The sequence below is a fragment of the Maniola jurtina genome, chromosome 8 (genome assembly GCF_905333055.1).
Source record: "Maniola jurtina chromosome 8, ilManJurt1.1, whole genome shotgun sequence".
Taxonomy (NCBI): domain Eukaryota; kingdom Metazoa; phylum Arthropoda; class Insecta; order Lepidoptera; family Nymphalidae; genus Maniola; species Maniola jurtina.
The window spans coordinates 5,093,647-5,118,917 of record NC_060036.1 but is presented as its reverse complement, the minus strand read 5'-3'; the positions used below and the strand labels follow the sequence as shown (position 1 = coordinate 5,118,917).

At 36.2% G+C, this 25,271-nt stretch overlaps 3 protein-coding genes across 15 annotated transcripts; 1 reads left to right on the top strand and 2 right to left on the bottom strand.

Annotated features, from left to right (window-relative positions):
* Positions 1–620: 620 nt before the first annotated feature.
* LOC123867287 lies at positions 621–24,623 on the top strand. 5 transcript variants are annotated; one of them, XM_045909267.1, is made up of 14 exons: positions 621–726; positions 1,015–1,237; positions 1,552–1,746; positions 2,172–2,282; positions 2,872–2,892; positions 5,127–5,235; positions 5,347–5,464; positions 8,348–8,483; positions 17,385–17,524; positions 19,032–19,150; positions 22,561–22,715; positions 23,060–23,189; positions 23,592–23,767; positions 24,231–24,622. In XM_045909267.1, the coding sequence occupies exons 2-14, from the start codon at positions 1,072–1,074 to the stop codon at positions 24,344–24,346; spliced, it is 1,692 nt and encodes a 563-aa protein (XP_045765223.1). In that variant the 5' UTR covers positions 621–726; positions 1,015–1,071; the 3' UTR covers positions 24,347–24,622. The 5 variants fall into 5 exon arrangements, with proteins under 5 accessions (XP_045765223.1, XP_045765222.1, XP_045765220.1 ...); XM_045909266.1 differs by having other exon boundaries at positions 2,872–2,922; XM_045909264.1 differs by having other exon boundaries at positions 2,872–2,925.
* On the bottom strand, positions 8,927–13,273 carry LOC123867291. Of its 8 annotated transcripts, none has more exons than XM_045909280.1 (4): positions 13,235–13,273; positions 10,038–10,205; positions 9,685–9,854; positions 8,927–9,424 (listed from the first exon to the last, which is right to left on the bottom strand). In XM_045909280.1, exons 2-4 carry the CDS (start codon positions 10,172–10,174, stop codon positions 9,240–9,242), a joined length of 492 nt encoding a protein of 163 aa, XP_045765236.1. In that variant the 5' UTR covers positions 10,175–10,205; positions 13,235–13,273; the 3' UTR covers positions 8,927–9,239. The 8 variants fall into 8 exon arrangements, with proteins under 8 accessions (XP_045765236.1, XP_045765234.1, XP_045765229.1 ...); XM_045909278.1 differs by lacking the exon at positions 13,235–13,273 and adding an exon at positions 11,024–11,225; XM_045909273.1 differs by lacking the exon at positions 13,235–13,273 and adding an exon at positions 10,792–11,004.
* On the bottom strand, positions 13,895–16,481 carry LOC123867293. 2 transcript variants are annotated; one of them, XM_045909283.1, is made up of 4 exons: positions 16,017–16,481; positions 15,469–15,620; positions 14,591–14,836; positions 13,895–14,434 (listed from the first exon to the last, which is right to left on the bottom strand). In XM_045909283.1, the coding sequence occupies exons 1-3, from the start codon at positions 16,202–16,204 to the stop codon at positions 14,631–14,633; spliced, it is 546 nt and encodes a 181-aa protein (XP_045765239.1). In that variant the 5' UTR covers positions 16,205–16,481; the 3' UTR covers positions 13,895–14,434; positions 14,591–14,630. The 2 variants fall into 2 exon arrangements, with proteins under 2 accessions (XP_045765239.1, XP_045765237.1); XM_045909281.1 differs by having other exon boundaries at positions 13,895–14,836.
* Positions 24,624–25,271: the final 648 nt, after the last annotated feature.

Below are 25,271 nucleotides of genomic sequence, written 5' to 3'. Positions count from 1 at the left end.
GGTGACGACCACAGAGTACATTCCTCTCTCTCGTTTGGCTTTACAAAGATAAGCCAATGTCAAGTTTGTAGACATTTGTAACCAGTTAGTTAAACTATACAAGTGTGGACCCCATCTGTGCCAGCGCTCGCCGACATATGCACGTCACCCCCTTAGAGCGCTTTCCAGTCAGTCAGTTTTAACAAAAAAACCACTCCAAAAAGGCAGAGCACGACCGCCAGCCACAGATAACTATTATACCAGTCTAGAGACGCCAGCTAACACCAACACAGATGACTTCGTCTGCGATGGCGTTTGCTGGCGCGCGTGCTGTGCTTGTTTGGAGTGTTTTTTATTGTTAAGAGTGGCTGGTTTTTGTGTTAGTTGGTGTTTTTTGGTGGTGGAACTGACTGGGAAGCGCTCTAAAGGGGCGCCGCGCGTATGTCGGCGGGCGCCGGCGTAGACGGAGTCCATACTTGTATAAATTCAATAACTTGAAAATATCACAAACTTGACATTGGCTAATCAGAGTAAAGCCAGATTTAAAGAAAAAAAAAAAAAAAAAAAAAACCAACACAGACTTGACAATGATATTACATTTGACAAATGACAATGACGTTTAATTAATTTGAACGATTTGAACTTTGCTGTAGGCAGGTACCTTCATCCGAGGCATTTATACTGATTAATATTTGAGAACTTGAGAAGTAAAATTAAAAAGCTACTTGAGACTTCGTTTGATTAAAGGTAATTACTTATTCATGAAGCTGATCTTGCCAAGGATAATACATGAACTTATATTTATCATTGAGTGCACTTCAACTGTTGCAATTTGTTTTTGTTTGTGTGTTCATCATATTTGTAACCGCCCTAAAAGTAGCGATTGATCTAACAAGTAACTCGAGATTTCTTGTTAAGGTTAGCAGGTGTTAACCTTGCACTGCAGAAAAGTAGGTTGCGGTGCTGTCATTTGTTACGACTCACGATATTTTTAAAAAGGACTAAGTTCATGAGTCATCGTCTTTACTTGAACAGGAGTTAGGGCGCGTCGTGGTGACCTGTTAGCATTGTAGTTGTATCACTGAGGTAATCATGGCTGAAATTGAAGAGAAGGTGATAATGACTCCAAAGAGTAAAAGCCCAACATCCACAGTGCTGATAGTTGAAAGGAAAGTGATTGAAGCAGAGCCAAGTGACAAAACTCATGTGGCTGGAGGAGACCACACCGGGATCATAATCAATAAGGAAAAAATTTATGGTAATGCTGAGTTTAATAATTATACTATTTCAATTAATTTAACATGTTCAGTTCCTAACTAACTAAAATATTTTCCTGCTGATAAATTTATGACAAAATATTATACTACTGTGGATTTGTTCCGAAAATCGATACTGATGATGTAATAAATATTTCAGAGGGAATTTCAGTTTCAAATTTTTTTCTTGACAATGGAACCAATTTTGATAAAAGCGCAGAGGTAGTTTGCAACTAGGATGCTTTGTATCTCATAAAAACAGATGATGTCTAACATGACAAATATTAAAAAAAAACTTTTTGTTACTTATTTTCAGAAAATGGTGTAACAGAACCCTGCCATGCTCAACTAGAGTTTTGTGTGTATTTGGTATCAGCAGTAACCGGTAACCACACACGAGAGGCAAGGGCTCTCAGGTTTTGGTTTAAACCTGATGTGTCCCTTGACGATTGCCCACATGAAGCCCAGGCATTCTTCCGAGAACTTGTTAGTCCTCAGGACTTTCCTAAAGGTATACTTCATTTTATAAGCAAATCATGTATTTGAATTTGGACTTTATTTTGGCTACATTTCATGTAGCGCATACTTACTGAAATATGAAAAAAAAATATAGTACAGTAGCTTTTGCTTGTGACTTCTTCCATGATTTGATTCTAATATATAATCTATAGCCTATAACACTTGGATATAATGTAGCTATTTAGCAGTTAAAGATTTTTTGAAATTGAAGTAATTTTGGAGAGTAGGTAAGGTTAAAGTACCTCTTATATCCAAATACAAACTGTACCTCTGTGTAATATTAGTGTATCTTGAAGTATATGCCCAATAATCTAGGAATAATAAGTAGTATAGAACCAATAATGAATAATACCAATAAAGAAGAATATTTACATGATAATATGCCTGTTTTATTCTCAGACTTTTTCTTGTTTACAGATTATGTGGGGTTTATTAAGAAGATAATAAAATTAATGCAAAACAAATATCACCAATTGAAACTATTAGAAGTAGAATTAAGACAAGAAGGCACAGGTCCACCACCACCAGGTTAGTATCATAGAATAAAGTAAGGCAGGCAAAAAATACTCCATTACTTATTTAAAATTTATCAAAATCCGTATTAATAGTTATCCTTATAAATATTTATAGGGAGGTTCTCCCTACCACATGCAAAACTCCAAGTTTCTAGATCTGCCAGTTTAGGCTGTGCATTGTCTATCAGTCAATCAGTACTGTTTTATTTATTATATAGATGGTGGTGGGCAAATCAGCTAGTTAACCATATAGTCACATTTTAGACTGTTAAATTATGGTTAAAGTTAAAAAAATTAACCACCAAAAAACAAGCAAAAGTGAGACACACAAGTCAGTAATTTTGTACCTTCATGGTTACTTTTAGGTAAAGTTTTGATCAAAAGTTAACAAACCTGACTTTTTTCAACAACAACAATTCATTGTGATCTTTAACCATAATTGTAATCTTTAATGGCCAGTCTGATATGCAATTTGCTCTTAGAGCCTTTAAATTATATTTGTATTATTGCATTAATTTAAAAAAATATTAAATTATGTGTAGATTAAGACATTCTATGTATGCCTTTAAAATAATATATATTTTTGTAATTCTGTGCCACAGAAGTGAATGGTGATATTTCGAGTAAGACAGTTGTATACAAGTATGATAACGGTTGTATGTATTTCATTAGAATATTATATAAAAGCATGCTGTGTTTTCTGAAAGTTAAGATTGCAAATAATACTATTAAAATATTAGATTTTTAAGAAAACATAACATGTTCAATGAACATATTTTTTAATTTTACACTAAAAATAACAATTAATTCATTGCACTATACAAAATTAAACAACTGACAAATATTATATTTAACGTTAAAAGCAAGTTTTTACAGACTTTGAGGATTCTGTATCTCCAGAGCAAAAAAGGAATCCTTATAGGATCACTTTGTTGTCTGTCTGTCTGTCCGTCTGTCTGTCTGTCTTTCTGCCCGTCGTGTCTGTCAAGAAACCTCTAGGGTACTTCCCGTTGTCCTAGAATCATGAAATTTGGCAGGTAGGTAGGTCTTATAGCACAAATACAGGAATAAATCTGAAAACCGCGAATTTGTGGTTACATCATTTAAAAAAAATTAAAATGTGTTTCAAATTTCAAAGTAAAATAACTATACCAAGTGGGGCTATGAAAGAGCTTTACCCCTGTACATTGTAAAACAGATTTTTATTTATTTTTATGCATCATGGTTTTCGATTTATCGTGAAAAATGTTGGAAAAAATACCCGAGTATGGAACCCTCAGTGCGCGAGTCTGACTCGCACTTGGCCGGTTTTTTTTAACATTGTGGTTGGCTTTCGGCTCCTTATGTCTGTGCTTATGATATCAATCTTATATTTATCCATTTGTATTTGTTGGTTGTTTACTTTTTATACACATCACAAGAATGATACACCTCTTATTATTTTCAATTAACATATTTTAACTCATGAAAGAATCTTATGGCATTCAATGTTTCCTTGTATGTTTTACCATTTAGCACAAGTTAGACACATTGTTGATTGTATGTGCTCGATTTGATGGATTCGTTATTATATTATATGATATAGAAATAGATATAGAAACTCATAGTTTGTCACATTAAAAAGCATGTTTGTTGCCATCAAAATCAATATAGGGTTAGTTTTTAGTTTGTAGGGTTCTGTACCCAAAGGTGCTAACCGGCCCCTATTATTAAGAGGGGTCTCTCTGTCACTCGCTTCATACAAACGTAGTTCCAATTTCATTTGAATATTAAGTATTGTGGCTATGTTTGTGGTTTTCCAGATTTCTGTTAAAATATTCAATTTCAAAGTTACATGGTCTTAAAAAATTACATACAAATCTTTGAGCCCCTGTAATTTTAAAACTACATATTTTTAGAAAAATCTAAAACACCACAGACACAGATATTAGTTTCTAGAATATGTCTGCAAAATTTCATGGACTTTGGTTGCTTAATATTCAAATGAAATTATAACTACGATTGTATGAAGCGAGTGACGGGGAGAGCCCCGTTAAACTCTGCTTTCCGTCCGTCCATCCGTCCCTCCACATATCTGTATCTCGTGAATCATAATAGGTAGAGACGTGAAATTTTCGCAGTATGTGTATATCTATTGCCGCTGTAACAACAAATACTAAACATTTCAAAATTACTGCCATGAAAATTAAAAAAAATTAAAGTGTTATTTGTTGTATGATGGTATGGAACCCTTCCTGTGCGAGACGGACTTTGGTTGTAAATCTCTAAACTTAACTAATTTAAGAGAACTGCGAGTACCAGTACCCAACAGATTCCGTGAGCAAATGCAGAGTATCGATTTTAAGGTCTTTTTGGCGCACTGAAGGGGGCACGAAAGGATTTAAATGCAATTTTGATTAATCAGTGGACCTTGTGTCCCCCACAACTACTTTTTGCTAAAGTTATTTGCTGGACCCTACAAATGTTTCCGTAACTGAAATTGTGCAATGGAATTTGTGAAAAGCTTAACGGCAATTGTGTTAAAGTTAGAGATTTCTGGACAACTAGGTCTAAATTAAGACATCTGGTTTCTTTTCTTATGCGTGTTTATTTAATACCTACGTCCTACATATAAATATTAAAAAACTGAGCTAATGTTTTTCATACATTACCACTATTTTTATTCTATTGTTTGTGTTATATAAAATTTTTCAAACTTCATTCATAGATTTTACAGTATATGAAAAAGAAACGCAGGACAGAAGTTATATCAAATAGATTCTTATTTTACTGTAGTAGAAACAGTTTAACTATGTACTTTCTTATATACAATCTACTTACATCTACTTACAGTATTATATAAAAATGTTTATTTCAGCGTTTATTGAAGACAGTATAGTGAATCAAACGCACATATCAGAACAAAGGGTACTAGATATGATTGAAAATGCTTACCCTAATCCTCTCTCTGTCGAAGACTTCGTAACGTGAGTATATATTCGTTAATAAAGAAAAATATTGTCATCACATATTTGGGAATTGTAATTGGGATTGGGATCATCCCAATCCCAATTACAGTCTATGAGTTGCATTTTCAGTGCAGGAAAATGGTCAAAGGCCGAAGTGAAAGACGCATTGGAGTCCTTAGAGGAGAAGGGGTTGACGCGTCTAATGTCAGATGGCATCTACGTGCGACAACATAGTATTGATACCCAGGTAAACGACAAAATTTAAATAATTCAAAAATTTATTTCATGTAAGTCTGCTCTGAGCAGATCGTGAACCAGAGTGAAACTACATTCTTAGCGGGTTGCGAAGCTGAAACAGCAATGGATAGGGCACATAGTTCGAAAAAAACTGGCCAAGTGCGAATCAGACTCGCGCACCGAGGGTTCCGTACTCGGGTATTTTTTCCGACATTTTGCACGATAAATCAAAAACTATTATGCATAAAAATAAATAAACATCTGTTTCAGAATGTAAAGGTTTCATATGATACCCCACTTGGTATAGCTATCTTATTTTGAAAATTGAAACACATTTTTTTTCTGTAATGTAACCATAAAACGGTTTTCGGATTTATTCCTTTACTTGTACTATAAGGCCTTATAGTACAAGTAAAGGTACCCACGTGCCAAATTTCATGATTCTAGATCAACGGGAAGTACCCTATAGGTTATCTTGAGAGACACGACGGACGGACAGACGGACGGACGAACGGACGGACGGATGGACGGATGGACGGACGGACGGACGGACGGACGGACGGACGGACGGACGGACGGACGGACGGACGGACAGACAGACAGACAGACAACAAAGTGATCCTATAAGGGTTCCGTTTTTCCTTTTGAGGAAGAGACCTTATGTCCAGCTGTGGACGTCTATCGGTTGATGATGATGAAGACTGATATCATAAGCTACGTGTTTGACTCTACCATTGGTTTGGACAGCAGATTCAGAATTTCAAATTGCAAAAGGAAAACTGAAAGCTTAGACGGTGGCTTCCACATTGTTATTTATATTTACTACTTATAAAATACCTATGCGGAAGTACTTCGAAGTCTGACACATTATTAGACAAGAAAAGAAAACCCCTATCAATCCGCTATTAATGGAAAGGTCTACGAGCCTCTTTAATGAGGATTACGAGTGAAGAGAGAGAGAGCAGTGAATATTGTTGAGTTTGTGCATTCCGCTAATATAAGTCTTCATACCTAACAACTAAAAAAGTTTCTGCTGAACAAGTTTTCTATGTAATAATATTATTTGCACTGAAAATTCGGATGACAACATAGGTTAAATTAATTCCTTGCATTCTCACCGTTGCGCGTCGATTACTTGTGACGCTAGTAGATTTTCTATGAACAAAGGACCTAGTCACACTAATATTATAAAGGCGAAAGTTTGTATGTGTGTGTGTGTGTGTGTGTGTGTGTATGTTTGTTACTCCTTCACGCAAAAACTACTGGACGGATTTGGCTGAAATTTGGAATGAAGATAGATAATATCCTGGATTAGCACATAGGCTACTTTTTATCCCGGAAAATCAAAGAGTTCCCACGGGATTTCAAAAACCTAAATCCACGCGGGCGAAGTCGCGGGCATCGGCTAGTAGATTATAAATTTCGTAATAATTGCAATCGCGTCTTTCAAATGATGCGTATTCTTATTTTAAAACAAATGAGTAAAGCGCATGTAATGTAATCAACTCATGTATGTGCATTGCGCGTCATTCTTAAATTAAATTAAGTCACATTTGGCACGTGTGGTTACTATGATTATTATTATTTACTACTCCCGTCGTTGGATAATACGAAAAATGAAATCCAACGAGTTTATTTATTTCATGTGTCACTTATGATATTATGTCAAGACTACCACCAACCAAAAGCACGCACCCGAACTCTTCGGTCTGGTCTGGTTGTGTCAAATAGACATCCCATTGGACTATGGTAGTGAGAGAATACAGAATGCACCTTTTTGCGCACGCATTTGTGCTCTATAACATTGCCTCCTGTAATTGGCTAATCTTCATTAGGATTAGCCGCCGTGGTTGAAATTCGGTCAGGAGAACATAATTTGTAACTAGCTTATGTCCGCGATTTCGTTCGCGTGGACTACATAAACTATCTTCGCACGGGTACGGCTACGGGGATTACAATTTTCGTAGGGATCACTAATTTTTTTCAAAATAAAATATAGCCTACTAGAGGATGCCCGCGGCTTCGCCCGCGTGGATTTCGGTTTTTTAAATCCCGTAGGAACTCTTTGATTTTCCGGGATAAAAAGTAGCCTATGTCCTTCCCCGAGATGTATCCCAAGTCTGTACCAAAATTCATTAAAATCGGTTCAGCGGTTGGGCCGTGAAAAAGTAGCAGACAGATAGACACACACTTTCGCATTTATAATATTAGTATGGAGGATGTTACCCAGGAATAATGTAGCTAGTTCTTTCACCAATAGAATACTGGTGAAAGAATTTTCAAAATCGGTTTGGTAGTAAAAATCGGTTTCAAAATTGATAAATACGCAATCTTCTTATACCAAGATTTTGTCCCGGCTTACGTCAGGGTCTGCTTTCCTGCTAAGTCTCTTCTACTTTGCATGATCTATACTCTATAGCATCGTCCATTCGAAGATCGTTGGCACGTACCTTACTTGTGCGATGTCAATTATCCGATTATTACCGATATTTATTGTAAACGTTATCGGTATATTGTTACCCATGGGCCACGACACAGGATTACCTAGTGTAGATACCATCGGACAGAGAGAAAAAAATAAAATAAGTTGTATTTAGTTAATAAATATTTTTTCATTTTCAATTCATTGTTTTTTTCGACCGGCCGCGGGCCCTGGACCGCTAGTCAGCGAGGGGCTTGTTAAGACACCTGTGAGTTGTGACCCTCGTAGTGACCGGGAGTCTTAAATATTGTCTGCGACATCTCACGCCAAGACTACCGCAGATGTGGTTGTTATACACTCAGACTAGTAACGCTGCTCATGCACCTATTCGATGAACTCGTAAAATATGCCAATATTCAACAGAATGAATCCAAATATAAATAAACATTATATAAAGCTTCCCTTCCCTAGGTGGTGAAACAAATGCCCACACTGTGCTCATCCCGGCAACCCACGATAGCAGTGGTGACGGCCCTCTACTGTGAGAAGCAAGCAGTCGACGCTATGATGGATAACCAAGAAACTTTTGTGCGGTACACTACAGTTGGTGAGTACTTCTGATATTTGCTTTTAACGGATGAATGGACGGACAGACAGACAGACAACAGTTATCCTATAAGGGTTCCGTTTTTCCTTTTGAGGTACAGAACCCTAAATATTGTGTGACCCATATAACAAAAGATAGTAAATCTAGTACTATCAAAACATCCTTATTGTACTAATAACTTTAGTCATAACATTATTGTAGTAAGTTGTATTGTTGTTATTAGTTGCCAAGAGAAAACCATAGATTTATTTTTAATTTGTTGCCTAGCCAGCCATGTCAAGCTAATATGTTCAGTAATTAAAACCCACTTATGTGTCAAAAGACAAAACACAAATGAATACAAATGAAGAAAAATAAGTTATATTAAGAAGCCCTTGAATTTTTGAATGGATTCCAAAAATACTTAGTTAATTGGATTTTTCATACATTATCAGAAATAATAATTGAATAACTAGATAATTTATATTTTTTCATAATTTTATTACAAAAAATAACTAACAATATTGAGAATATTATTCATTAGAGTGTGAACATATGGGTGGGATCCTCAATAACAAAAAAAAATATCCTAAACTTAAAGTAACAATAAATACAACCACAAAAATCAAGCTTAATACTGAAAAAAAATGGAATTCTGATCAATAACAGTATGTGTGATTCTTCCATGAGAAACATTATTCAAATGCACATAATTACAATAAATAAAATCTCACATAAGTATAATACAATGGGTAAGACTACTTTAAATACTTATAATTACGCATATGTAAACTTTAAATCTTCAATTTTGGTAATATCACCGTCCAGTGTCAAAAATGTGATGTCTCCTAAATTGTGTTTTAGTTCTCTTGTGCCCATATTTGATTCAAACACATCTATATCCAGGTACATATTATATCCATGACCTCTTGCTCTTATTATGAAATTGAATTTCCCATCTGCTACAAAGTAGGAAATAATTAAAATTATAAAATTACTAATATTGGATCTGGAAAAAAAATCAGGGAGGTTTGGTGCTACGCAGTGTGAGCAGATAAGGAAATGTTTTTTTTTTCTTTTATATCCATAATTAAACACAAGAATACTTACCTACATAATATTCTTTCATTTCAATTTTTATCTGTTTACTATAATTACTTAGTAATATATCACAGTTTTTAAGCACTAACTAATTTATCCACATTATTAATTACCACATTACCTGGAAATTGACCAATCAAATCTGGTTCCTCAGAGGGGGGTTGGTTGTCTATTTGTCCATTTACACTGCCGCTTATATGGAAAATATTCTCAGAGAAATTAGCTTCAGCCTTGCATACAATATTGTAATCATCTGGATTATTCATGCCTGTTGTAAGTTTGAGTAATAACCTGAAAAGGATAATGTAAAATTAGGCTTAAACCTGATTCATATTTCATACAAATCAGTTATTTTATAGAGAATAAGTAATAAGATGAAAAAAGTGTGTTAAACAGGACAAGTGCTAATGGAAAACAAGCGATTCATTTATAAATATTGCTACTTATTTCAAAGTTAGTTTACATAATAAATACCTCTGTGGATCGCCTTGTAAAAATCCATTTATTTCTATCATATCGCCATTTTTTAGGGGCCTCGGCAATCTAAACATATTTTCGTTCTGTCGATGTGACTCAGGCCAAGCAGTATTTTGTGAGTGCCCATTTAACATCGTCCCATAAACTTCATTGTCAACAGGGGAGCTAGATTGTATGAAAGAATTGTATTTCATCAGTAAACATGTATGCAAAGTTGTTCTAATAAAAAAAAAATTAGCTTTTGGTATACGCTTTTAATCAGAATTAATATAAAACATACACGTCCAATGTTAATCGGAGTTAACCACTGAATCGATTTAAATATCAACACTCACGGTCAATTACAAAATGATATTTACTATAATTAAAGTACGTCAAATAACCACAAGCCTTTTACCACATGGACGATTCATGTTAAATACTATGCAATTCATAAATTCAGTCTTGTATTTTAATTTACATAACCTACTAAACGTGTTTTCGGGTCTCAACTCCGTCCAAACTTAACGTTTGTCAATAGTGTTGACATTGACATTTGGCTATTGAAAAAGTTTAGAAATCGTTTGGAAATAGTAAAAAGAATGTGACAAAGGGACAAACTACACTTTAAAATGTTTGAAGCGAAATATAATGTTTGCAAACATTGAGTAGGTAATTGAAAGTGCACTTCCGCATATTACAAGAAGAAAATATCGGGGCAAACTTCTCGCCGTGTAGCCTAAAAATAACACTTAAACTGCTCTTTACATACCCCATCACACACTCCCAACAGTTTTTTAACATCGTGATTAATCTACGTTTCCAATCAATAAATAAACACAACACGTCAATTCACGCTAAGATTCGTTTTTAACTACCTATCAATGATAGAGAGATGGAATGTGGATTGACTGAGGTGACGTAATACCGAAAACAAACACGCTCACAGCGGAATACGGAGACACAATATACTTATACAGTATACACCTTACACAGTTACACACCTTGAAGATTAACGCCACTGGCCGCGGCCACCTCCGAGCCGCAAGCGCAGTTATTCTGCACGATCGAGACGTCAGCTATGAGCACCACTTGTATAGCTAAAGCGTGTACAGTATGCGTCCCACGATACATTTATATAAAGTTTTTTTATAACAAGTTGATTTTCATAAATAGTGACGCACTTACCTACTTAGACAAGGATAACATACCTAATATTATCATTACCTACATCAGTTGCCTTATCTTTTGGTCATCAATTCAACAGGCATGTCACACGGAAAAGGGCAGAGGGCGGTGTTAGTTCGTAGTAGCACATCCTTCCAACATAAAGTAAAGCATATAAGCCAAGAAATATTTACCGAATTTTCCGAGCTGAATGGACTCGAATTGGTCTTACCTACTTACGTTGGCCGCCTACATTATTACTAATTGCATCTCAATAATTGGTATGATCGTTAAATTCAAAATTATTTTGATCATGTCTGCTAATCGTTCCCAATTAACTTACTGGTTCAATTTTTTTTTCGATAGTTAAATATTTATGGGTTTAAACAATAAGCAGAATCTGGTCAAAGGTTTATGATTTGACCTATCAATAGTTCCAAATAATAGAGGTGCCCTGTTGGACACAAGCCTTTGCATGGATTCTATAGGTTTCCAGCAACTCGCTTGAGCTGATCCCTTCACTTAATGGGGGGATCTCCACTGTATCAGGGACTAGCTGACTCCCGCGACTTCGTTCATGTGTATTTAGGTTTTTTAAGGAATTTCTCCAAGTCCTTTCTTAGTGTGGGTCTTAAACGTGAAAGGGAGAACCCATGTGTAAAATTTCAAGTTTCTAGATCCACCGCTTTAAGTTGCTTGTGTGTGTTCATTTAGTCACAGTAATGTTTAATATAGGCGATTAATATAAGTTTTTAGTGTGGCAAAAAGGCGTTCTTTGCAGTCACACCCTTTGTGGTGTTATTTTTAATATCAAACATAAATTAATGTCTAATATGATGTTTTATTAATTTCATAAATCTAAGTCACGGAAACCTACTAGTCCTTAAACTATTACTAATCCACCCACACCTTATTGAGGCAAGTCACCTAGGTACTTGTACATTTTATCAGCTTCGATTGTCCCCGCGTTCGTTGTAGGTAATAAATAGGTACCTAAGTAGGTACCTGATAAGTATAACAATAACGTAGAACCTATAAGAATATTTTTACCCGACTACGGCAAAGCCGAAAGGAAGGGTTATGATCTTAGCAGTCTATGTATGTATATATGTAAATATGTATGTATGTTTGTATCCAGATTCTGTGTGTTCCACCGTAGCGCCTAAACTACTGGGCCGATTTTTTACTAACAGATTTACGTGATAATTGTCAGTCTGAAAATATATATCTCATACGGCGTGTGGAAATCTACAAGAGATGATGATGAAGATTTTTGCTAAAAATCATCAGTACCGAAGTGGGTAGTAACTAATAAGTAAGATTGGTTATTATTTCCATCTGGGAAACCTCATTGAGTTCCAATCAGAAGTTTTATTGGGATGACTGGATTAACCAACTCGATGTACAACGGTTGAAAACAAATATTTTGGGGCTTACATAAGTATCATTAGTATAAAAAGTGTAGGCGTACGGCCTATTTTTTTTAAAATATAAAACCTTTATAAAACATGTAAAACTAGGTTATCTATCTTTTGAAGAGTACGTGACTTTATGTAGCAACTTGAGTACTATCACGTAGAAGTAAGCTTGTCTGACGCAGGTCAATAGGCAGGTACGGTATTTTACAAGTTGTGACCAGAATCTTGACTCGTCGTTCATGTTAAGAGGGGTCTCTCCGTCACTCGCTTCATACAAACGTAGTTCCAATTTCATTTGAATATTAAGCAACCAAAGTCCATGAAATTTTGCAGACATATTCTAGAAACTAATATGATGAGTTAATGAATAAATATTATGAGTTGTCTGAATAGTTTCACATTTAGTAGGTGATATCCCTATTCCTATTTTAATATTTAGATGTATTATGCACCTGGCTTAGAGGCGGATTTTTACATGATTCCAACTTAGAACTTACCTTCAATCTGACCTGACATGGAATTAATGATAGATGCTTTCTTAGAACTGAATATAAGGTTTTAGGTAAGTACATTTTTGTTTACTTTATGATTTAGATCATAAAAATTACATGCAATGAAAATAAATCTTACCTTTTAATTTATAATCCAATGTTAAAAGTTGTTTACTTTATGATTCAGAGCCTCAATAGCTCAAACGGTAAAAGGAGTGGACTGAAATCCGGAAGGTCGACGGTTCAAACCCCACCCTTTGCACTATTGTCGTACCTACTCCTAGCACAAGCCTGACGCTTAGTTGCCTCAGGAAAGGGGAATATTAGTCATTTAACATGGCTAATATACTTTAAAAAAAAAAAAAAAGTTTCTCCGGATATCGGTGATAGAGTAACGCGTGACTACGCCTCACTGAAGTTTACCTACACTGTACAAATTATGACCACAGAAAATATTATTACAAACGCTTCAAATTATTTTTACTTTCAAAGATTTATTATTGTTTGCACGATTTCTTCGTTTGGGCCAAAGAGTGGGCACATTCTATCGCACGGCTGTATATTTTATCTTATTGATGTTGTATATCTGTATTTATGTTTGTATTTTTATGCATAATAAGTATATGCCGCCATATTAAATTTCTAATGACATAATTACTTTTGCATAAATATATTTTTTTTTAATGTTCAAATGTACAAATGTTCGAGTTCATTTTACCCATACCCATATTATGAAAGGTTAAAATTAATGGTTTACAGTAAAATAAACTTTTCATTACAACGAATAAATAATCTTTATTATAAAAAAACCTTTCCTCGGACCAGCCGAAGATTACTTAACTTTAGTAATGACTAGACAGTACACACAAAGTTACCTTAATATTTTATTTTTAATAGTAAAGAAATGTGACCAAACTTGAAAAGGTATTTACTTAGTATGATATAATTGAGTTAGTCTTTAAATACCCAGCAATTCCATACTTTACAATTTAAAATGCATATTTTGCCACTTTTTATAATAATCTCGCTCAGTAAAAATACTTATGGATATTCTAATAAATCAGAATAGGTATACTTATAGGAAAAATTTGAAACTACACTTATTAAAAATTTGATTACAATCGATATCTCGCAGGTAGGTATGATACGAAGCTTATTTTCTGATAATATGCTCCTGAGGTCTATTTTACGAACTTTTCCTGGTTTCACTGTCCTCTTAATGTATCGTATTTTTTATCGTCTAGCTTCTCTTGTATTTCTTCCATTTTTCATTGTTTCTTAGTTTCTCATAAATTGTTCTTATGAGCTCTCCTTTTCCCCTCAGGGACCGAATTACCGGTATTTTTGTAGCGTTACTGAACTACCGTTGCGTTATTGTTAAAAAGTAACAATAAAAATAACAATGCCCACTATTAACGTTATAAGTACCTTTTTAACGTAACGATTTTTTTGGTAAACGTTAATAGTAACGATAACCGTCCCTCCTTCCCCATTAAATTTCCTTTCATGCCTTATTAAAATGTGAATTCTCAAAATCAATAATCGGGACGTGTAAAATTAAAGCTCAAATTCTGGACATGTTCAACGCCTTTAAATACGATGTATTCGAGAGTTTGAAATGACGCGAACCTACAGTGACCTATTGGCTCTTGTCCTCTATCAGTTTCTTCAAAATATAGATCCATTATTTCACCTGATTCAGTAACTCTAGCAATCACATGCAGAGTAAAAGAGACCTCTTCTGGAAATAATAAAATTAAAATACATGTAGGTATTATTGGAATATGCTACTCGATTATTTTTTATATTTTTACTTAAATCTAAAAAGTTATAGCTGGTTCAATCATCAGTGCCACTCATTATATCATCATCGTCGTCTCAACCCATCGCTGGCCTACTACAGAGCACGGGGCTGGTCTCTGAGACCAGCCGCGTGCCTAACCTAGGGCTTAAACTATAGTTGCCACGCTGGCTGAGTGCGGCCTGGCAGAATTCACACACCTTTGGGAACATTAAGGAGAACTTTCATAATAGTTAATAAAGCAAGTTATAGTGGTAGAATTACAAATATCAAATGTTTTATTGAAACCCCTTCACCCTGAAAAAATAGCTGAAAATTCTCAAACAGCTGGATATTCACTAAACATATTATATGAGAACCGCATTAAAATAGATCCATCCATTTTAGCGATATGACCCAACAGACAGACAGACAAACCAAGCAGTTCTTATAACAGTCCTCTTTTTGCGTCGAGGCTTAAAAATACTGTAGTACATAGGAAAGTCATGTTGTTTACCGGTTAGTTTTAAAATTTTAATATCTTAGTAATATAAGGATGTAAGGACAATTCATATTGTGGTTCAGTTACTTACTATTATTGGGATCAATATCGTAAGTTGTTTCGCTAGTTTCGGCCTGATTTTCGAATTTAATTGTGAATTGATCTTTGTCTTGATTAGGGATAAAGAAGATGTTGCAGTTGTCGTGTTTATCCATAAAGTCGCCAGAGAACGTTGCGCTAAACCTAAAAAAAATTTAAACCATTAAAAATACGAAAATGCAAAATGCATCGGAGACGAGCGACTTCGTGCGCATGGATATTGTATTGGTGTGTGTACTGCGTATGGTATTTTGAAAATTCTGTGGGAACTCTTTGATTTTCCGGGATAAAATAGTCTGTTACTTCATAATCTATCTCGATTTCCCAGGTATAAGCTATCCCCATTCCCCAAATCATTCAGTCATTGTGGCGTGAAGTCACAAACATCCAAACTGGAGATGGAGATAGACAATATCCTGGATTAGCACATAGGCTACTTTTTATCCCGGGAAATGAAAGAGTTCCCACGGGATTTTGAAAAACCTAAATCCACGCGGACGATGCTAGTTGAATATAATAATTTTATCACTAGATACTTACATGCCAACGTTGTTATTATTTCCAAGAATTGTTATGTTTGTTCCTGGTTTAATATCCTTCGGTAGTTTTAGTACAGTAGGAATTTTCGTAGGATCTAAGAGTTCTACACTAGACGTCAGCGAAACTGGTATCATTTCGATGTGTGTCATAACAATACTTATAATTGCGAAAGTTTTTACTAAATCCATTTTCGCTCTCACTATCACTTATACTATACTTAATATTGACGAATCCTGAGCAGTTTTAGTAACCAATTATTTACGGTTTTATTGTTTCTTTATTATCATTGACGTGCTACGCGACGTGTGAATTAATTACTAGTGATGGATTTCAAAATAAATTGTATTTATTGTAATACATATTATGATCAAATGAATCACGCTACTAAATTGACAATTCCTTATGAGGCTTTTATAAAATAATCTAATAGGATACCTATTATATGAAATTGAGGAAAATAGTACTGCTAGTCTGTCGTCCTAACGAAGAGAGCAATAACTAGGTTTCGACTACTTTCGAGATATTCGCGGTTATGATTAGCTACTTACAAATCGTAATATTACATATTGCAGTTTTGATAACCAACAGAACCGAAACTACTGAAGATACAAAAAAGACGTCTAAGGCGAAAATATAGAGCTCATTTTCCTGATTACGGATATGGTCTTAAGTCAATTTGCCCAAAAACTCGACTTATTGCACTCTTTGTTAGGACGGCAGTAGTGCCTACCTAGATGTTGAAAAGGATAATACTTATCTTTGAGTCATCCAAACTCTCAATGAAAGGATGAAAAGTACAATGCTTTGTTATTCAAGCGCATGTGAGTTGATGGTTAACGTAAAGTTAATGAATGATAAGGCACTCTACGACAATAAAACAATGGACAACGTCTCTAGTTTGATGGCTCGTAGAACACGATTACCGTTCGGAATATTCTAAACATTTATTTCAATGGGTGAAGGCATTCGTTTAGAAGAGATTTTACGAAAACCCTCCTCACAAGGACTCTCCTCTTCACGTAAAGAGGAGAGTTATAAGGTTGTACCTATCATAGTTTTTGGTAACTAACCTTATTGGACGTCTTAGTCCTAAGAGAAAAGAGAAATTCAATAAGTTAGTGTTAAAACATACAACCTAATACTTACAGTTTTACCTCCCAAGGTAATAGTAGTGCAGATTACAGTGCATGTGCATGCATTACATGTGCACTCTTATTTACAGAAACAACGTATAAAATAGGGTGTATTTTAAAACTACTTATGTTCGGAAATCGCTTATTCAGTAATCACTTTTTTTTGTTGAAAGTTAAAGAAAACTTTCAGTAACCTATTTTTGACTCGCCATTGATATACAAATATATTCAACAGGTGAATCCAATGTGTACACGTTGGGAACTATTGGCGCACATCGAGTCGTCACCACGAAGTTGCCGTCAGTTGGCAGGACGAGAGAAGCCATGACAGCCGCTGGTAACACCACAACCAGGCTCCTTGGCACTTTCCAAAAGGTAACTTGTAACCCGTATCTAATTTTTGGGGTTCCATACCTTAAAAAGAAAAACTGAACTCTTATAGGATCACTTTGTTCCCTGTCTGTCGTGTCTGTCAAGAAAACCTATAGCGTTGCCTAACTTCCCGTTGGCCTAGAATCATGAAATTTGACAGGTAGGTAAGACCTACCTACCTGCCAAATTTCATGATTCTAGGACAACGGGAAGTATCCTATAGGTTTCTTGACAGACAGACAGACAACAAAGTGATCCTATAAGGGTTCCGTTTTTCCTTTCGAGATACGGAACCCTAAAAAAGTGAGGCAACCTGTGGTGAAATATCTCGTAAAACACGAGTGCCAATAATGATGAAACTCCAGGTGGCTTGAAGATTTTATTCAGTTCGCGCTGTAAAAATAACCATTGTTTTTATTGCTCATGAAACTTCCAAATAGTATCAAAATCTACTTAGCTAATTGGTGTTAACCTGCTTAGTATGTCCTTGGACGCCTGTTCTATTTCGTATGTGAACGTGAAGTGGCTGAAGCTCATAACAAATGGCGCGATTTTGCTACATTACTAATGTTCCAAACGAGAGCAAGTTCCAAGATTAGTGTAGTTCGATACCTACGAATCAAGCACAATGTATTACAATTATTTCTGGAGGTGCAATGCGGGAAATTTCAATTTATTTTTAAACGAGACGCCTAGCGATTCCATCTATGTTTATACATTATGATTTACAATAACAGATGCGAACACGCTTGATTGAATTTCTCGCATGAGTGTGAGTAGGTACGCCCGCGCACCAGAGGATGTTACACTTGAATGCTTATGGACCCTTAGATTTATTAAAGCAAAGTTACGATATTGCAATTTGATTTTATTGGAACTGGAATTGGTCCACAAAGAGAGAGAACTCATGTCCACCATCATGTGAAGGAAACTGGCTTTCTTTACAGGGAGAAGCCCAATTCTGATTCCCAAGATTAGCATTAGAATTTAGAAGGTAGAATTGAAGGCAAAGGGGCTCAAGGTCCCCAAAGACGCGAGGGGATGGACAGGGCTTAGTTACCCGAAGATAGAGAAGCTTTTTGGATGATGATCGCTAAACTTTGTTTAACGATTCCAAATCTTTGCCATACGCACTCATAGGTAATAGCTGGTATCTATGAGGAATCATGATTCATGACGCATATCGTTTCAAGGAATGTCGACGACATGAGGGTTCAGGGTAGCCTTGAACTGATTTTACAAGGCAAATCATCTGTGGTATATTCGTTCATATCCGTCAAGATAAAATATTTTTTTCATTTGGTTAACAGAGAGCGAAGATAGATAGACCTTTTCTATGTGGAATTTATGTTTTCGTTCCGGGTGGAATCTTTCTGAATGACAGACTATATGGATAATGGGGATGACCCGCTGGTTTTGCCGACTTAGTCGTAAAATTTATGAAGTCTAGTTAATTTTTCACGCAAGTCACATACGAATTTGGTATTCATAGAGGTGTTTTGTGTCGTAGGTAGATTACGTGTTCTTGGTGGGCGTGGGCGGCGGGGTGCCCCATTATACGGATTATGCTAAGCACGTGAGACTGGGAGACGTTGTGGTCTCCACGCCAGCACCGGATCTGCAAGACAAGTGAGTTCCTCTTTGATATACTAGATTTCTATAGAACAATTTGAGCATACATACATATATTTTTTTTAAATGAAAGAAGTCCTAATACAGTAACATTTTCTTTACTTGGGTACCTATTTGTCTATACTAAAAAACAGTTCTAGTAACTATTAACTATATAAATAAATAACTAGTATTATAGATGAATACTTAACAAACTAAAAATAAAGATGAGGCTATCTAACATCTGTCTGCGGAGGAGCCTCGAGTACTTCAGTCACATAGCAAGGAAGAACGCCAGCAATATTGAAAAACTCATAGTCATTGGTAAGATCGAAGGAAAGAGGTCAATTATGTTGTACACTATCTCTAAACCAGACTAAATTGTCAGCTCTATATCTGCTGTGTAATAGTGCTATCTTTTTTATAAATTGAATGAAATGAATTTAAAAATTTAATGAATTGAATACATTCAGACTTTACGTTCAATTGATACGTAATAGGTACCTTACATATAATTTTACTATAGAGTAAATCAATCTTTCATAAGAATACAGTTATTAAAGGAATAGAAAACACCTACCTAAATGCTTTCGTATTTGCTGTTTGAAAGTTTGATAAAAGGGAATAATTATTAATTTTATCAAGGTCAAATCTCGAACATCACTAATCCTAAAGTTCTCGCCGCTTAAGAAACAATTTGAGGTTTTTGTGTCGTTTTATCTAAGTGTCCTAAATTGTCTGATGGTTAAAATGAGTTCTTTGTAGTGCTATAATTATTATAATCTTTACCATATCTTTACTGGTAATCTCCCTACATTAGAATATTTGTAATGTTTTGGTAGCGTAAGTGTGATATTTTGATACTGCTCTTTTTAATTTTTCACTTACCTGTAGCTTAATCTGTAAATGAACAGTTTTTTAAGTTACTATTTATACAATACCCATGGTTTCGCTTGGATATCGTCTCTTTGGACTAAATACTATACTATCTACATCTATGCTAATGATGTAAGCTTGGCTTTTCGAATACAAAAACGCATGGTAGTGTTTAACATGTCAAGACCTTGACACATATTGAGTAATTTTATAGCTTAAAATGCGGCGGCGTCTTTAGGCGCCACTGTAAATGACGTATGCGTCTAGAGTCTACACTCCTAACCAAAAGTTATGAGAAAATCCAGTATAATCCACTCATTCGACGAATCATACAATTATCCTTTCGCAATTTTTTCACAATAGGTATAGCAATTAGTTTTCCTACATTGTACCTATTGGTATTGATTTGACTTACCTATAATATTGACTCTACCGCATAATCTTGAATACTCAATAAATCGTGTCTATGTTTTATGTTGTTTTATCTATTATTCTTTATTTATCTAGGTATGTTGTTACTAGAGATGGGCATTATTGCTACTTTTACTTAAATCATTTTCGTTTGATGATTTTTTCTCTCAGTGATTTCATATTTAGATGACTTTTCACGGAAAGTTATTTTTCAATTTTACACAACTTACAATCGTTACTACATTAATTTATTATTTAACTAGATGATTTTCTCTTTCTTACACGCAGCGATCTTTAGCGTATTAGAAATTCTAAAAGTAAAGCGGGATAAAATCATTTTCAAATTTTGTGAGCATTTGCTTCGTGGATTTTCACAGGCTTCTCTTTATGTAAGATAGGAAATAAGTGTTACATTTGAAAAGGCTTTCATGCTACCTGGGAAGTGGTCCATATGGTATATCTCTAAGTGCAGCTCAAACAGCTCGGCCTCGATCTTAAAATTTAGCTTGAAGGATTTCTCTGTTACATAGACATCCTAAGGAATTTCCGATTCTCCGTCCGAGCGATTGCTAGTAGTGAGTAGCTTAGGCGGGTCAGCTAGTCACTGCCCGTATAATAAATGCTAAAGTGTGTTTATTTGTTGGTTTGTTTAATTGTTTGTTCTTTAATCACGCAGCAACGGAGCAAGGGATCGATTTGATATTTTGCATGGATATAGTTAAAGACCTGGAGAGTGGCATAGGCTTCTTTTATACCGGAAAATCAAAGAATTCTAAAAAGATTTTTGAAAACATAAATCTACGCGAAAGGCGGGTATCAGTTAGTCTAAATATATAAAAGGAAAAGCTGACTGACTGACTGATCTCTCAACGCACAGCTCAAACTACTGAACGGATCGGGTTGTGGCATGCAGATAGCTATAATGACGTAGCCATTCGTTAAGAAAGGATTTTTGAAAATTCATCCCCTAAGGGGGCAATATAGGGCTTTGAAATTTATGTAGTCCATTCGAACAAAGTCGCGGGCATAAGCTAGTATCCTATAAATCTAATACAGTCAACGAGCTATCATATGTAGTAAGTACTAAGCACTAGACGAGTCATTCCGAACAAAAATTATGCGGCCTTTGACTCGTTTTTGCTTACAACTTGATGCCCAGTGTCATACTAATTTCGACAGCTTCGTACAACACGATTTTTGTATGACAGAGCCCTTCTATACGTACTAATTAAGTTCAATGGCAGTACACATTACCTAAATTAGTTTAAGTATGCTATAGGCTTATGAGTCTAATGTAAATGACCTCACAGCACGCCCCGAGAGCGGGTTAAATGAATGAACTTTGAACTACCCATTGATCACAATAATAATTCATAGCGTTACCTGTCTGTACCATACGTCATCATTGACAAATGCTTAGTTAATTACCTATTTGAATATCACATATGACACATACTATGGGGAATACCAAAATATTTCAATACCTATTCATTTAAATACAACTTCGGTGTGATAATATTATCAGGGTTCCTTAGTAGCTTCTATAAATAAAGCTGCAATTACGTTACTTTTCCTATTTAATATGTACCCAGTATGGTGCATAACAGACGTTTTAATGTCATTTTGAGATCACTCACCATTTTAGCTCTATCATGTATCAACTGTCATGTCAAAAGCAAAAGTACGATTTTATCCCTTCAGGTGGATGCGACGGGCCTGCCCGCGAAATTCAAATTTTATTTGGTTTTTCGCAATTTGTAAACTTATACGACAAAGTAGACAGTGGCATTCTATTTGCGACAATAACAGTATCATCCCCACCTATTTATATAAAAATCTTTACTTGAAAGGGTCCAGTTTAAGAAATTAGCTCTAGTATCGACTGTAACTCACAAATTAGTCGATACTAGAGCTAATTTCTTAAACTGGACCTCATCAAGGAAATATTTTTACATAAACACGTGGAAATGATACTGTCATTGTCGCAACTAGAATGCCATAAGCCTACTTTGTCGTATTAGTTTACAAATTGCGAAAAACCAAATAAAATTTGAATTTCGGTACTTTTGACATGACAGTTGATACAGAGCTAAAATGGCGAGTGTGATCTCAACTATCGCACTGTATATTTTTTTAATTAGGTACGTGTACATCTACTGCGAAAAGGCAGAACGTAACAACAAAGGCGGCTGGGACTACGAAGTGAAACCGTACAAGCCGGCGGACTACCTTCTACAAGATTTGGCGGTCATCCTCGCAAGTTCTGGCGCCACTTGGACCCATCATGTCAATGACGGTATGGTTACTACAGTCCAACGGATTCTATGGACTGTTTATTTCTAAAACGCTACGATTTTTTTATCCAATGGTGGCTAACATTGCTTTATTGCCACCTCTTACTCGGTACACTGCAGTGAATAAGTTTTTAATTCCATTATTCCAATTAACAAGCTAGCCCTTGACTGCGATCTCACTTGACGGTAAGTGATGATGTAGTGTAAGATCGTAGCGGACTGACTTGGAAGGGGTGCGGCACTTTTTGTTACATCCATAGCCCATACCCCTTATCGGTTTCTGTAAGACTATCCTTCTCACTGCTTGGTTCTGGCATAAATATTATATCGTAATGGTTTTGTGCAGGTTTGAACCGTCTGAAAGGCGTGCCGGGGCGCTGGGAGCCGCCCGAGGAGGCGACGGACCGGCTGTGCGTGGACGTCGGCGGCGGCGCCTACATCGAGGTGTCGCACCCCGCGCCGCAGGGCGACAAAATGTATGAGTGACAAGTTTTTACTGATTTGTACCTCGAACGGTTAAAAGAAATCCTTATAGGATCACTTCCGTCGTCTGTCTGTCTGTCAAGATCATTTTTCTCAGGCATGCGTGGAGATAAAAACGTCTACGACCCCTTTGGCTGTAAGAAAATCAAGCTTCGAAGTCAACACAATCAAAAAATACAGTATTTTATGCCGCATATTTTGGCAATCTCAAATAAATCAAACTATAGGGTATTTCTTCTCGACTTAGTGTTATGAATTAAGGCAATAAGCAAGGCCTCACAGCACAAGTATTTTTGATTTCTATCGGCGTGGTCGAGATTTGCCAACTCGCGCTAAGGGTACAAACTTTAGCTTTGGATAGTCAATATATAAAGGTCTTACACCGACGTGTCCAGGCGCGGCCCTCGCGTGCACTGCGCGCCGGTGGCGGGCGGGCGCGCCGTGTCGTGCGCGGGCGAGGCGCGCGCGGCCTTCGCGTCGCACGCGCGCGCGCTCGCGTACGACTGCGAGCTCGACGCCGTGCTCGATAGCGTCGTCGGAAACTGCAAGGACTGCTTCCTCTCCATCAGAGGTGAGTACCGAGGAGTTCAGGCGTACACTGGCGCGCCGGTGGCGGGCTCGAACAGAGGGAAATGCCTCCTCACTTTCTCTGTTCGAGCTCGTTTTTGTGAAACCTCACACAAGTAAGATGATGATGAGATATGATGCTAGAAGACAGACATCTGCCCTCCGAATGAATAAATGTAGGCCTACTATAGATTTGTAGCATAACTAATAATGAAATCTGCTGTAGAATTAACGATGCCTTAAAGTAAATGAAACTTACCTATAAAGCCTAACTATAATGGACAATTGAGTTAATTCATAACAATTTCAATTAATGTTCGTTTTCCTTAATGAACTTCGATATCTTTCGATGTATTGCATAAGGTCAGACAGTGCGTAAACTCAGTTCATCAGCTAATGATTTTGTGGTAAAAGTAGTTATTTATTAAGTATTTATTTATCTATATGTTAAATAATTGTGATTCCAGGCATATCAGACTACCGCGACGGCACTCGCGGCAAGGAGTGGCAGCCGCACGCCGCGCTAGCCGCTGCCGCCGTCATGAAAGCCATCGTGCTAGCCCTGGCGCCACCCACCGACTAGCTGACGTAGGTGTGCTGATGACGGACGTAGGCCTTACAAACGACAATAACACCATCGATGCATAATGCGTGCAAAATGAGATCTTTTTCGCCATTTTAACTCTGTGTCAACTGTCATGTAAAAAGTACGGTGCACCGTAAAAATAAGGACTAAAATCGTACTTTTGGTATGACAGGTTGGATACATAGCGTTATAATGGCGAGTGAGCTCGTTTTGTACGGACTATATATTATAAATAAGCCCTTACTTATGAAACATCGGCCAAGTGCGATGGTACGGAGTCTTTCATGTGCGAATCGGACTCGCACATGAAAGGTTCCGTATCAAGTAATAACACTTAATTTTATCTAAATTTTCATGGTTGGTCATTTTGAAATTTTTATTATTTGTCGACATAGCGGCAACAGAAATATACATTCTGTGAAAATTTCAACTCTATACTTACGAGATACAGCTAAGAGACAGACGGACTGACAGCGGAGTCTTAGTAATAGGGTCCCGTTGGTACCCTTAGGGTGCAGAGCTCTAGAAAGCGCGCCAGTGAAAGAAACTGATTTACAAAATTAGTGTAACGCACGCTCGAGCTCGAACTTGTCGTTAGTATGAAATAATATTTACAGCGTCAGATTACGCTTTTTTGCGCAAACTAATTTTTCCGATGCGACTTATCTTGCAAAAAATTCGGACATTAATTATATTATTATATTAACATGGGGCGAATTTATTCAAAATTCTAACGCAATTCCACATTTATATGCAGCAATGAAACTATTTAAATACGATGATAAAATACATACTTATTGGACCACCCGTGAAACTTAAGGCGCATGACGTAACGAGGAGCGGATTTCCGAGTGAAGTTTTCCATTCCATTTATCCCTAGTCTGAGCGCCTTCCTTTTGCTTAAAATTTAGATTAATCAGAC

What these genes read in the sequence shown, in the direction of transcription:
- LOC123867293 (XM_045909281.1), bottom strand. Translation starts at nt 16,204, where the DNA reads ATGGATTTAGTAAAAACTTTCGCAATTATAAGTATTGTTATGACACAC. An exon ending in AATAATAACAACGTTGGCAT is followed by an intron (nt 15,621 to 16,016) that starts GTAAGTATCTAG and finishes AATTTTTTTTAG; the next exon opens with GTTTAGCGCAACGTTCTCTG. An exon ending in CGATATTGATCCCAATAATA is followed by an intron (nt 14,837 to 15,468) that starts GTAAGTAACTGA and finishes TATTATTTCCAG; the next exon opens with AAGAGGTCTCTTTTACTCTG.
- LOC123867291 (XM_045909273.1), bottom strand. Translation starts at nt 10,823, where the DNA reads ATGTTAAAAAACTGTTGGGAGTGTGTGATGGG. An exon ending in TGTTGGGAGTGTGTGATGGG is followed by an intron (nt 10,206 to 10,791) that starts GTATGTAAAGAG and finishes CATACAATCTAG; the next exon opens with CTCCCCTGTTGACAATGAAG. An exon ending in TTACAAGGCGATCCACAGAG is followed by an intron (nt 9,855 to 10,037) that starts GTATTTATTATG and finishes TATCCTTTTCAG; the next exon opens with GTTATTACTCAAACTTACAA.
- LOC123867287 (XM_045909265.1), top strand. Translation starts at nt 1,072, where the DNA reads ATGGCTGAAATTGAAGAGAAGGTGATAATGACTCCAAAGAGTAAAAGC. An exon ending in CACAGGTCCACCACCACCAG is followed by an intron (nt 2,283 to 2,871) that starts GTTAGTATCATA and finishes TCTGTGCCACAG; the next exon opens with AAGTGAATGGTGATATTTCG. An exon ending in TCTGTCGAAGACTTCGTAAC is followed by an intron (nt 5,236 to 5,346) that starts GTGAGTATATAT and finishes TTGCATTTTCAG; the next exon opens with TGCAGGAAAATGGTCAAAGG.